General features: G+C 44.7%; 1 protein-coding gene across 7 annotated transcripts in view; it reads left to right on the top strand.

Annotated features, from left to right (window-relative positions):
- Window positions 1-453: 453 nt before the first annotated feature.
- FHIT (fragile histidine triad diadenosine triphosphatase) overlaps window positions 454-14418 on the top strand; it is a 1278194-nt gene continuing 1264229 nt past the window's right edge. For 5 of the 7 annotated variants that reach the window (XR_014788578.1, XR_014788577.1, XR_014788576.1 and 2 more), the window contains exons 1-2: window positions 454-498; window positions 11060-11101. Coding sequence is in view for 1 of the 7 variants with exons in the window: in XM_084840497.1 (XP_084696623.1) it covers window positions 14277-14300 (24 nt within the window). In the remaining 6 variants the exon portion in view is untranslated. Of the gene's footprint in view, window positions 499-11059; window positions 14301-14418 lie in introns of all 7 variants that reach the window. The other 2 variants (XM_084840497.1, XR_014788575.1) reach the window with 2 other exon arrangements.

Raw genomic sequence — 14418 nt, forward strand, 5'->3', positions numbered from 1 at the left:
GCACCACCGTGTGTCTGTATCTGATCATTTAAGGGGTGGGTTGGTTCGATATCATTTTGAACACGCTCCCCCCCCCCCACACACACCCCATTCACATTAAACAAAAGAAAAGATTACATTGTGCTGATAAACAAGACCTGCAATGCAAACTGCTTACTCAGAAGCAAATCCCATTAAGGTCAATGGGACTTACTCTAGAGCAAATGTGACGATCCTGAATCATTGCACTGCACACACTTGTGTCTGTCAGCCCGCCCACCTGCCTCGGACAACGCTGGAAAGCAACTTGCCTGTTTAAACTCTCTTGCAGACAGAAGCAGCCGCAGTGAGAACGCAGGCTGAGCGACCTTTTCCTGTGTGGCTTGCTAATGCCTAGGCAACCAGGCAAAGACAAGCACGCTTCCGCATACCGAGAGTCCTTTCTCGCGCCGTTAGCCACGCCCTCAAGCACCCCTTGTTTGCCGGGGTAGAAACAGCCGATTAATCAGTGAAATAAAGGTAGGTATCGTAAATTGACTGCGGTGTTCCTCCTTGAGTTACTGGCTGGATTTCAGGAATGTTTAGTCGAATCATTGTTTCTCATCAGCCCAAACAGCCAGGTCCAGAGCTGTTCAGGGCTCTAAAGGGTAAAACCAGCACCTTGAACTGAGCCGGGAAAACAATTGGCCACCGGTGCAGGTTTTTCAAGACAGCTATAATATTGTTCCAATACTGTGCACCGGTTAACAGCCCAGCTGCCACATTTTGCACCCACTGTAGCTTCTGGAGGCTCTTCAAGGCTAGCCCCATGAGGAGCGCATTACAGTAGTCTAAGTGTGGCGTAAGCAAGGCACGGATAACTATTGCCAAGTCAGGCCGACTCAGGCAGGGTTGCAGCTGGCACACCAAGTGTAAGTGTGCAAACACACTCCTTGCATTTGTGCAAGGTTTGCTTTATCAGCCTTGTAGTTGGGGGACAGAGCAGGATGGAGTAAATAATATCCGTGACCTGGAGTGGGGCTGGTGATGGCATGTGACCTTGGGGAGATTCTAAGGGGTCTGGACTGAGAGGCCTGGAGTCCATACTTTCTCCACAGGCTGGAGGGTCTCCAACCATCCATCTCCACTAAGGGGAAAAAAAGCCTCACCTTTGGACAGGGACACAGTGTAGCAGGTGGTGGAAGGCTCCCTCAAGGGTGGAAGAGATCTACCAGGCCTCTCCTCCTTTCTAGCACCCAGACAGAAAGCACACTAGAAGACTCTTTTTCTCCTAGGATCATAGACGTTTTTAATAGGGATGTATGAGAATTTTATTCCTGTTCTCAAATCATGCAAACATGACTTGTTTGCAAACCTGAAAGCAAACACGAGCGGGAACACAATTCTTGGGGAATTTTTGCAACTTCCTGAACTTGTGTTCGTGTTCAAAAGTGTACACTTGTGCATCTGTGTAAATCCCTCCCCCCAGTCTGCATTTTCATACTTTGGTCTATGGAGGGAAATGTGCAACTCCAATTGGGAAATGCAGTGAAATGAGCTTCAAGGAAGAATGCAGAGAACCACAATAAGCTCAGACACTGCATGTTTGCCCATCCCTAGTTCTTAGTACTTCTGGCCCCTGGGAAGCAGAGGCCCAGTCAAAGTCTCCTGTCTTCAAGGGAGCTATCCACGCATGACCACCTACATCATCCCCATGCCAGAAGTTGAGGCTTTTCTTCCCTTTGGAGAACAGTGTGAATGGGGTGAGAGCTGAAAGGGGGAAAGGAATGGATGGATCAGTCTATTTCTGGTCTGTGTCAGTTTTTCGTGTGTTTAATTGTAAATCAGTTCCATCCTATTTTCTGTGAACTGAAAAGCAACAACAAACAATACCATGAAAATTCACATTTAAATTATATGTATGTTCCTCTTCCCCCCTTTTTTTGTCCATGCTCCCCCTTTAAAATACACATTTTAGTCTGCATTTTTTTTACTTGCACTGCATTGCAAAATTCAGAGAACTGCACTCTCCAAAGAGTAACTGTGCTCTGATATGCATATCAATCCAGGAAGTGCAAATCAGGTTGGTTCACTTAAAAATGAAATTCTCCAGCATCTCTAGTGGGGAGCAAGTAAACTTGGGGTGGGGAGTCCTGCTCAAGGCGGTGGTACCTGCCTCAATTCTGCTCACAGGCATTCGAGCGGGGGTCCTTGCTTAGTCCACCAGGGGCGCTTCCTTAATTCCCCTTGCAGGCATTTGGGCAGGGCCACTTCAACCACCACCTTGACGGCCTCACTACAGTGCCGTCATCCAAAAGCTGAGTGCCTCGAACTGAGGAGCAAGGTCTGAGGCTGCTGTTTTATCGCCAGGGTGGGGAACATTTTTTTTCTGTCGAGGGCTATATTCCCTTGGGGATAATTTGTCAGGGGCACATGCTAAAGGTGGATGGGGCCGAAACCAGTGGTAGACAGGAGCCCAAAGTGGGTGGGGCCACAAATTTCTCCTTCTGCCACCCCCTTCTTTCTCTTTCTTTCATCTGGCACCTTCCCTCTTTGTTTTCCTCCTTGCCCAGTGGTCTGCCAAGGGAGGGACAGATTACTCTTACCAGAGGTCTGAACTGGGGCTTTAGGCAGAGGGCCATGTGATATTAGGCTGAGGTCCACAGCATACCCACCCCTGCTTTACAGGACCTGGCGGGCAGAGAATGTCCACTAGGATGCTGCTTTCTAATTTGGGTAGGTAGAAAGTAGATCTCCAGATTTTTGGACTTCAACTCCCAGCTTTCCTGACCATTGGCCATGCTGACAGGGGCTTCTGGGAGCTGGATTTCTAAGTATCTGGAGATTTACCTTCTGCCCATCCCTGTTTTAGGTGGCACCCTTAAAACATAAAGTTAGGCCTGCAGTGGAAAGAAAGTGCTGGTGGTGCAGTAGCTATTATGCCAGAACCTGACAACATGGATCCCTGGTCCAATGCATACATACACGTACCATCACATGAGTGGGGTCCTCCTGAGGGAACACTTTGCTAGAGCTAGAACTAAACCAATATTGCTACAGTCAGAAATCTAGACCTGAAAGAGTAATTGAACCATATTTACTATCAGACAACAATGCAGAACCCGGCTACAGTCCTTTAGCTAATGGCAGAAAAACTGTTCTCTCTCTGGGCTACCACTCACAGTAAATTCTTTATTCAAAGGAGAGCAGGATGGTTACCTGATGGGACAAGAGAAATCCCTTTGATGCATAGGGATAGATGTTTATCTCAGAGGGGTTTCAAGATAGATATTCTAGTGTACTTTCTGTAATTTACTCCCACTTGATTTCTTCTGAATACCAAGAATTCTTGTCATAAATTGTTTCTGACATATTGTTCTTTTTTGGAGCTGGTTTTTCTAAAATTATCTTGTAATGTGTCATGGAAAAAAAGATGCAGCCCCTTAGATCTAATGGGCAGCAGTTGAGAAGTCAAAAGAGTTTTCATTTGGACAAGGAAATGTCTGTTTGTGGCATAGACTCGGAATCCGATTCCAGCAATTAACTCTTGAACGTAATGGGAAGAGATGTGAATGCTGCACTCCTATAACCTGCTATTTCACTTCGCTAATTTATATTCTTACTTTGTTTGCATATTCATTCTGAAAGCATCTGGTGAGGTTTTTGTTGTTGTTTGTTGGGTGGGCTTTTGTGTGTGTCTTTTGAATAATAAGAAAAGACAGAAATCAAATTCAGCAGAATGCAAATTAAAAGCAACAAATGGGATTAATCATGAAAATGAAGGAATTGGGAGATGTTGTCCTCCCCCCACCCCCCGGCCCGAGTACATTTTCCGGGTAATACATCAGTTTGTATGTGTTACAAATACTCAGTGCAGAGACATGGTTGTGAAGGTCATTGCTTAGAGAATCAAGAAAAAGGGCCACAAATGACTGGGCCTACACAAGCTGTCATATTGAACAATTCCTCCCACTTCTAATGTGAACATTTTGGGGGCAGACATTTCTGCTGGAGTTTGGGCTTGGCAGCATCAGATGAGTCTATAACACTGCCATACTCCTCTTAGGAATATAGCCATCCAGCTTCATGTTTGCTGCTTATCTGTCAGCCTGGCCTCGGGCCTGAGTATCAGGCAGTTAGAAAATTGCCCCTGTAATTTGCGTGCTAGTGCACCATGGCAAATGCTTGCCCATGATGTAAATAACAGCAGAGATCAGTATTGGGCAAATGTAAAATATGTGGGGTGCCTGTGCCTTGCATAACTACCTATTAAGTGCAGTGCTGGAGAGCAAGTATGGGGAGTGTGTTTGGGGTAAATGGCAGGTGGACCTGACATCACTAGGGATGCTGGAGAAATTCAAGATGGACTAAAACGAGCTCGGATTTCTAAGAATCTGGCCTGCGAAATCCACTGTGGACTGACCCCATCAGGCCATACAGAGTTCATGGATTTTTGGATGATTTTTTTACTTTCCTGAAATTTACGCATATTTATACATAGGAAAATTCACAAGTTTCTGCTGGGGAAATGTTGAATGGGATGGGGGATAATACGCTAAATGTTACGTACTGAGGTAAATTATGTAAATTCTTATGAAACCTCTTACGTAATTATTTGCGTATTTTTCCGCATGATGAAGAAAAAAATTTGCCTCTGTCTGTGAGTGGATGATGGAACAAAAGGCGCCTGACGATCCGTGAAACACAGATGGAGCAGAGTTTATACAGTCCATACATCCGTAGTCATCACAACAGTTAATTGGGCTGGACCCTCCTTTCATACGAACACTGCTCTTCAGACATGATGGAGTATGTCAGAGCTACATGCTGAATCTAAAATGTGTGCCCCTGGTCCCACCATATAGCACACATGTTGGCTCTGCAACACACTATCAGTATGTTCCAAGTTTTGCTGTCTTGATTTTGCGTGTGGTTTCACCTGACAAACTAATGAGCTTGTGTCACAGGCTTGATGCAAGAACAGCAGTGCTTTTTAACAATGGAGGAGGTTTTCCTTAATGGCCTGGAAACCTCTCTCCTCTGCCTTCAGGATGTGATACCAAACAGAAGTAGTGGGAGGGGCAGAGAAATAGTTTGCACTTCGGAGTCTGACATAGGCAGATGAGAGTTTAATGCTGTGAGTTTAGCAGGGGTAGCGGGTGCAGCTGCAAAAGCTCCACACTGTTGCTTTGGAAATTTGATACAGAGTCAGAGGTTCTTTTGCCTGCTTTGATTGGCCCCCACCATGCTGTCCTTGTATTTTTGTAAATGAGATGGATATTACAGTGCACTCTTCCTCTCATCTGAATGAAATTAAAACCCGTCAGGCTACCCACAGATTTCTTTCCATTTTGGAAAGTGGGGAGACTGTTTGCCACTGCCCAAAACTCCTCCATCTTTCCCCCTCCACAATACCCCCCCCGGGAAAGATCCAATTTAATGACCACTGTTCCGACGGGGGCTTCTGGGGAATGAAAGGTGATGGCCAGTGAGGTGGTGAGTGGGAATAGAAAATGGTGGCTGATAAGTGGTAGTTGCTGGGAGGAACTCTGGGCAGTGGTGGTAAGCTTCATCGCCCCTCATCCTCCCATATTTTGTCCAATCCCATGAAAATGGGGACATTTCCACTCAGCACTAAATCCACTTCCTGAATTCTGTGTTAATTTGGTGTGGTAACTTTTCCAGCGAGTGTTCAAAATGTCTGCACTGTGTCACACAGGATATAGTTTAATGATGGTATATGTCTACCTGAGCAGGTGATGGAAGTGCCCCAGAGTGTCTGAGTGACTGTTGACTAGTGCCCAGGTTTTTCAGGTTGTGCTTGACAGTACTGGTATGAAGAAAACTCTCATTCTGTGAAGCTGCCTTTGTGCTTTACAGAGCTGATGATGTTTGGTCTGCCAGACTTTGCCTGTAGATTTGTGTGTGTGTGTGTGTGTGGGGGGGGGGGTGTTTTCATTTTGTACTCTTTTAAAAAATTATTTACAAAAAGAAGATATTTTTAAAAATAGCCATTTAGACACCAACCTAGCTCTAGTCATATAAAATAGTATTTAAGTCTAACTAGCTGTAGCAGAAAGTAGACAAGTGTGTGTGCATTTGAATGCACATTTGAGCACTCATCCACTGAAAGCAATACAGCATCCACACTTCGATGCGCTTTCTGATGTACATCCAAATTCTGCCTACATTTAGGAAGAGGCCTTATACCAAGTTGAACCACTGACAAAACTAACTCAATATTGTTTACACTGACTGGCCAGGGCTCTCCAGGGGTTCAGACAAGAGTTTTTTGGAGAGGCCAAGGGTTGAACCTGGGGCCTTTAGCTAGGGATGGTGTGGGTGCCTGATGCAATCCAGGAATCCGGCAGACTCCCCCCTGCCCATGCCCCCAAGCCATTCCCACCAAGCCCTTGCCACGGCTCAACCCCCTGCCATGCTCGCTGAGTCGCCCGCACTCACCCGGGCCCCATCCTCCAGCATTGCAATCATCCCTCCGCAAAGAAGGTGATTGCGAATATATGCACATAGAGCTATACACAAAATAGTGCTGTGAATCGCCCATATCCGCAAGATTACAGATGTAAATAGCCCATTTACTCTGGTAATCTTGTGTATATGGGTGATTCACAGTGTCATTTTGTGTAAAAGTCTATATGCGCATATTCACGATTGCCATGTTTTTTTGCAATATGGCAATCGTGATGCTGGAGGACGGGGCCTGGGTGAGTGCAGGCTGCTCGGTGAGTATGGTGGTAAGGGGGTCAAGCACAGGTCTGGGGGTGCTTGAGTGGGGGACGGGGCTGGGCAGGCACCAGTGAGCCAGATGGGGCGGTGCCTTTAGCATGCGCTCTACTACTGAGCTGCTCCTGCTTCCATGCACAATTATCCTTCCCAGGATTAGGGCATTTGAATTTCTTGCCTATGCCTGATTCTTTACTGAAATAATGTAAAGACACATTGCATTGCACTTGTAGCATAGCCCTAATTACTTTAATGCAATTACAAAAGGACCCCAAAGTCAGCTAGTTGTGTTTCAGATAACAAGGAATGGCACAAAAGCCATGGCCGGGGAGGCTAAGAGATGAAGGAAGGAGGGGAGGAAATACTTCTGTTTCAAAGAAGCTGCCATATTGGATAAGAGCAAAAATGTCAAAATGCTGAAGGAAAAGAAAAGAAACTCTCAACGTTACTCTATCTATGTACATTACTGTAATCTACCTCATAGGGTGGTGGTGGTAGTGGGAAAACAACGTATTCCACCTTGAGCTATTTGGAGGAAAGGCAGGCAATCAAATAAATACATAAATGAATGACTAACCAAGGATTGGTTAAAATGATGGTTTTCTGTGCGTCTGTTTTTACTGTGCAGCATAGCTGATGACCTACGCAACAACTAATCACACTCATCAGGGTCCAAATTAACAACACAATTAGTATAACGTGTAGACTAGGGGTGTACGAACTCCACTCATCTGAGTCCGCTGGGGGGGTCAGCGGGGGGGGGAGGCAATTTGTTCCTCCCCCTAGAATCCTCCCTGGCTGGCTGTGCTCCACGGCAAGTCCACGGAGCCGCCAGCCGGGTCCGTCCGGTGCCGGACTTCTTTATGTAGCCTATCACAGCAAAGAGCAGGGACGCAAATGGCGTCTGCTGCGCTGGACGCCATTTGTGTCTGCAGACCAGCAGTGGATGGCAGCGCGGTTAACTGGCCAGTGCAAACTTCGCAGAGTGGTGGAGGTGAGTGGTCTGTTTCGCCACAGACTCCGGGGGGTCCGGATTCTTAGAAATCATTGGAGTCCGTGGTGGAATTTCCACCATCCCTAATGTGGACTGGATCTGTGAGAGATTATTTGCCACTAGCCAGCGATGCCCCAACTAGGGATGTACGGCCTGTGTAAAATCCGTTCCGTCTGTGTTTCATGGATTGTCAGGTGCCTTTTGTTCCTTCATCTGCCCATTGATGGAATCAGATTTTTGTTTGTTTCTAAATCTGTGCAAATTTGTATTTGTGCAAATGCAGATTTGCACAAATTTGCACATGCAAAAATGCACAAATTCCCCCCAAATGTGCATTTTCATGCTTTATGTAAATAGAAATGTGCATTTTCATGGGGGAAATGCACATTTTTGGTTGTTTTTTTTTAATGTGTATTTTTCCAAAATGGCATTTGTGCAAAATTCCTGGAGAATAGAAAAAAAGTCCACAGTTCCGTGGAATCTGCCTGAAAGGTGGAAAGCTGACCTGCTGTGGACTCCGCAGGTCAGATTCATGAAAATCTGAATTCTTTTGGCTCCATGGCAAATTTCTCCAACATCCCTAGCACCAACCCTCTTCACCCCCATAACTGGGCTAGACACAGCTGCTACTTCAAACAAGCCTGAGGGAAACATATTACTGTAGCCAGTGTATCAGGGAGAGGGTGGTTCTTCTGAGTTCAATTACAATCCCTAGCAGTTTAAATGATAGTTGCTGTGCCATAATATAAAATAAATTGCTTTTCACAAGAAGCCATGTAAGCTTTTGCACTGCAGTGCCAAAGAAGCTCCTGCTTTTTATCTCATCTGAAATTCAAGCCGCACCAACAGCCTTGCCTTTGAACTTGCTTCCTTATTTCAAAGAGAATTAGCCTCTTCATTGGGGCTTATGGACTCTTTTTAAACCTGGCGTTTACATTTAAGAAAACAATATTCTCGGGGGGGGGGGTGGAATTGTCCTCTCTGCACACATACAAATATGTCAGTTTCTCCTTGTAATCAGTTCTACTGACTCTTGACAAATCCTACTGCACGATTTTCTATCTGCCCCCAGCAAACAAACAAACAAAAAACAAACAGTATCCTTTATCTGTATGATGCAGGCTCATGCAACTAGAAAAAGTCCCCCAGTCCTACCTGCACATCTCCTGTTTTCTTCACTCCAAATTCCACAAGGGAAGACCGCAACTAACAGTGCATTTATGCATTCAGAAAAACAACAACAGAGGTTCAACCCACTTGGGACTGTCCTGCTTATTGGATGTGGGTGGCAGATTGCACATTTGAATGCTCAGCCTATAAAAATAAGTCCCCAGATGCAGACAGGTATCATGTCTTGGGTACTTTGGGCCCAAGGTGGTTAGGAATCCACTGGAGAAAAATAACTCCTGTTAGTTGAAAGTGTGTATGTCTGTTGCTTCCCAAAGCATTTTCTGCTTTTGTAGGAACAGAAGGGAGTACAAAAAGATAGAGGCCTATACTTCATCAGAAACCATGGAGAGTGCGGGGATGGGAGGAACTAGAACCCTGTGTCTGTGTTGTGTACTGCCTCTTTAAGAAGCCCGCCCAGAAGGTCTCAGTCTTCAGGCCATGTGAGAGGAATAGAAGGGAATGCTTTCAGTTTTGGGCAGAAGCACAAGGAACAGTTGGGCCTGCATAATTTCCTGACAGGCCAGGGTAATTCTGGGCCTATATGACTGTACCAGTTACAAAGGACAATTGTTTGGTTGAGTTGTTTATGCTTCTCTTATAAGTCAAAGAAGGTTGCTCTGTGTTTCCTGTAAGTTATAATAAATTTCTGTTGAGTTTGAAGATACCTTGTGCATGTTGCTGTTTCTCATATACAAAAGTCTTTGTGTCTCAAGCTGGACTCCCAGTAGTCAGGCTCCAGGACCTCAGTCCTGCGCTATTTCAAGCCTGGCAGACTGAGCTCTGTGGTTTAATGGTGCCATCTAGGCTGGAGAGTACCAGCCCTCCTTGCCATTGTTGGCTGAGGCTGCGGGCCAGTCCCTGCCCATCAGGCCCTATGAAGCCCTAGTCTCAGGGTTTGCTGCTCAGTCCAAGAAATTTGCTTCAGGTGGGAAGATACTGCCTAAGCTCCTGCTTTCTTTCCCCAATTACTGCCTTGGATCTTGACCCCTGCCTGGCTTTGACTACGCACCTGCCTCTGGACTCTTGATCCGTTTTGCTGCTCTGGAACATAATCCTTTCCTATTTTGGACCACACACTTACTTCTAGTTCTTCCCAGCACTTTACTTCCTGGAGGTTGATCTTGGGTGAGATGTGATAGGAAACTAGCATCCCTGGATGAAAATCATCATTCCACTGTGGTCCCGGTGGAAAGCTGGATATGATATTGGACTGGATGAGAGCCAATAAACAGAAGATCAATCTAGACAAAGTGGAGGCAGTGTGGGTAGGTGGTTCATCTGCCAAAGAGAGTGGTGTTCCTCCTGTGCTTGATGGGGCTACACTCCCCCTTGGGAACAGGTTTGCATCATGGGATACTCCTTGATCCATCTTTGTCACCAAAGGCAGAAGTTGCTTCTGTGGCATAGTGTGTCTCTTACCAGTTTAGACTAGTATGCCAGCTGCATCCTATCTTCTGGACAGAGATAGCTTGGCCTCAGTCATCCACACTCTGACAATCTCCAGGGTAGACTACTGCAGTGCACTGTACATGGGTATGCCAGAATTTGCAGTTAGTGCAGGATGTGATTGCTAGGTTACTAATGGGACTGGATATGATGATCATATTGTGCCTGGGCTATACCAACAGCATTGGCTTCCAGTCCATCTCCAGGCCCAATTCAAAGTACTGGTTTCACCTTTTAAACCCCTCATGGCTTAGGACAAAGGTACTTGAAGGACAGGCTGTCTCCATACGTATCTACCCATACATCAAGATCTTAAATGTACAGCCACCTATGGGTGCCTCCACCAACTGAGGTGGAAGCCTGCCAGAGAGAGGACTTTCTCAGTGGCAGCACCCCAGCTGTGGAATGCTCTTCCTAGGGAGGCTTACCTTGCACCTACCATATTTTTCTTTCACCTCCGGACAAAGGCCTTTTTACTTTCATGAGATTTTTAGATCTAATTTTAAACCTGCCGACTGTTTGTTGCTGCTTTTATAATTTTGTGCTTTTTAGGTTATTTTTGCTCTGTTGTTGTAAACCACCCTGAGATTACAACTGAAGGGTGGTATAAAAATACTTATAATAAATACACATTAAACCCCCTAAAGGCTACATTGCCCATAAGGGGTGTGTGTGTGTGTGTGTGTGTGTGTGTTTGCCTACATTTGCTTCCTCCTTTTCTCACAAAAAGTCTTATGCCTTTAACAGTTGGTGATGCTTTTTCTACTGATGATGCAGCTCCATGACTTGGTAAGGTGTACCTGTTGAATTTCTCACAGTCATGCAGCTGTTTATGGCATACTAGCCTCATTGCAAGAAAGGAAGTAGCAACCTCTCTGTCTCTCTGGAGGGAGAGTGTTTGGCAGAAGATGGAATTGGGGTAGCTGTTGACAATGGTGATACTAGGAAAAAAATATTAAGGAGAAGAAACGAGCTAAGTGTGTAGTGGTGTCTGGAGCCTTTTCTCACATGTCAGATTTCTGCACAATAAATAGAAGTATAATTCGCATCAGTGCTCCCTTCGTAAGTCCTATTGATTTTGATAATTAACTTTAAAGTGAAAATGTTTAGGATTGCAGCCTTTAAAATAAAATTCTGCTTCTGCTTCTGCTTCTTCCAGTTATAATTTAAAAATGAAAATGTCTTTCCTTCCAACAACCAAAGGGGTTCAGCAATGATGGGGGGGGGGGATGGTGTGGCCGCACTACTTGTCTGGCGGGGGGGGGGGTTGGTCCCTCTCTGGCACTGCCTATGATTATTGAAGAGCTGGGCTCCTGGACTGCTGAGTGGTATGACACAGTGGTGATGGTGGAATAATATACACTAGAGAGCAAATGGAAGAGGACTGGGGTATTTCATGTTATAGCAATCATTACAAATTTTTAACTTCTGCCAGTCCCTGCATGTTCTTTTGCTCTCTGTTGAATTGCATGCCTTTGTGGGAGACCTGATTATTTATTAATGTGCAACCACTGTATCTCCCTGCAGCCCATTTGTATAGCGTAGCCTAGAAATCTAAAGTAATATTTCATCTAGGATGCCACATGCTATGATCATTGCTTCAGCTTAGGGAATTCCAGGCATGGTGTTTAATGGCTTGGTTTATCCCCGCCTCCCACTTCTCTTTCCCCTGTTGCCTGAAACCCACTTCCTCAAAGACCTTCTGTCCACACTGGCCTCACATTCCTGGACATCTACCAGCAACAAATTTAGAGAACTGGAGCCTTTATCTCTATGTGCAGGATGTGCTTAGGAGATAATATATAGATCTCGTAAGCACTCCTAAGCAATCTCTCTCTCTCTCTCTCTCTCTCTCTCTCTCTCTCTCTCTCTCTCTCTCTCAATATATGCTGAGAATTACCAAGGTAAAGAAATGGATTTGTTTTAAGAAGAGATGGATAGTTTGTTCTCCAGTTTCCCTTCAACGTGATAGCTCTCTCCTGCCTTCATCTCATCGTCTTTTCTTTTCGCCTTTCCCTTTGGCAGGAAGGGTTGAGCTGCTGGCTGCCCTTTCCAAAGCTGCCAGTAAGTCTTTTCAGCTAGAGCAGTTGGCTTGCTCAGGGAAAAGCTGGATGCTTTACCTAATCTAAATTATGCTTCCAGTTTTCCTTGTTGGTGAGGTCTCAGCATGTTGACAGGTGAAATTAAATGCTGCAATTTAGTGGAGGAAAAAAATGAATGCATAGCCTGACCCTGTTCTGTTGCAAATTCATTCAGAAATAGTTAAAACCAAGCACATGTGATCGAGTCAAAGGGCACTTTGATTCTTTACTGATGTGTCTAATAACTCGTTGGAAGAGTGGGCTTCCAAGTGTGTGTCTCCATGTGTGTGTGTGTGTGTGTGTGTGTGTGAGGGAGAGGGAGAGAGAGAGAGAGAGAGAGAGAGAGATGTTGGCACCTGTCCTTAGCTAGATGTTTAGTCAGGCAAGTTTTAATGAAGCAAATGCATGAGACTTTCCGGCTGATGCAATTAAAGATGGCCCCACAGATCCTTTTTCTCTCTACTACAGACTTTTTGTATTCCTCTGCACTGATCAGGTAACTGTTAGTGACTGCTGCTCTTAAGTTTTCATAGAGATCAAAAAGTGGAGTTCAGCGTTAGCATCAGAACAAGTAATATGTGAAGTCATACCACACCTGATGTTTGTATTCTCCTATCACTCATCTGTTCATTTACATAGGTTGGAACTAGACCCTCTGCTTGGACTTCTAGTTAAAATGCCAGCCCTGTGTCAGTTCTCTCCCTGTCTCCCTATAATATTTACATACTTAGTTTCCCGTGTTGTTTCCTCATCTTCACCAATGCGACGCAACAGTGTGAAGTGGAGGCAGGGAAACTGTCTATGCGATGATGCCATAACACAGATAATTTTAATTTGTAAAATTAAAATTATTTTACATAATAATTAAATTATGATGCCATCTCTCCTGATAGTTTGGGGCAGCTTACTGCCAACAAATATGACAGTAAGTATCAAATAGAATCAACATGCAACTAAAGTTAACTGAAGGCACAATACAAGTAAAATACAGACTGGTAAAAACCAATTAAGATTCCAGTTTCTTTTGAAAGGTAAGCATGCCTGGAAGTTACGGGGAGAGGCGGAAGAACTTGGCCTAGGGCTGCTGTTTGTGGCAGCAGCTCCATGTTGAATGTAACTTCTAGTGTCATTAATTGACTTTTTTCTGCAGGTCAGTGCAAACAATGAGTTGTGCTATAGCACCTGAACTGCACCTGCACTCAAAGCATCGCAAGCAAGACAGAACACATTAATGTAAATACTGGGGAAAGCATTATTTTTTTTAATGTGTATAGTATGGTTGTAGAATTTGGCAGCCTATGCATGGTCTAGGGAAGCTGAATACCCCCAAAGACATGCAGTATTTTAAAAAGATCAATTCCAGTTTTGGAAACAGTTCAAAGTACAATGTCTTTGAGCTGAGTGCTGAGGGGAAGGTCTGGAGCGCAGTGAAGTTGCTCTCAGCCATAATAGTGAAAAGTGAATGAATGACGGGAAAACATTTTGCACACTGGAAATGGTGGAATGCCAGCAAATGCTATCAATTCTCAGTGTGATCATGACTGATAATTCCTACGAGGTTCAACCACGGAGGTTTCCGCTATAGTCCTGCATCCTGTTTTAGCCATCGCTGGTAAGTAAGGTCTTTGAGGAAAATGTAAGTGACTCCCTTAGTGGGGTTATCCTGTCTTGAAAGGAAGACGGCATATTTTTTAAATTAAAGTACTAACACACCCTTAGGAGGAAGCAGGAAGAAATTAAATTGGAAGTGTGTAAATCCAAAGAAGGCTTTGATTGGAGGAATGTGGTGAAGCAGCATTACTCTCTTCAAATGAAGTTATAACAGAACTTGTTGTGCATAAAGAAGACCACGATCCTGAAGATGGCGAGTGCATGGATTTCCCATGGTCAGCTACAGAAAGAGAAAGGTGTGTCCTTGCATGGGGATAGGGGCAAAATTCATTTGGTTCACATTTTGACATGAACTGACCTAATTTGCATTTGCTGAACTAATATATGAACCAGAAGACAATTTTCCTTCAGTAT

Source organism: Heloderma suspectum, chromosome 2 (assembly GCF_057233095.1).
Source record: "Heloderma suspectum isolate Gila_16-S chromosome 2, 16-S_ref, whole genome shotgun sequence".
In the NCBI taxonomy this organism is placed as follows: Eukaryota; Metazoa; Chordata; class Lepidosauria; order Squamata; family Helodermatidae; genus Heloderma; species Heloderma suspectum.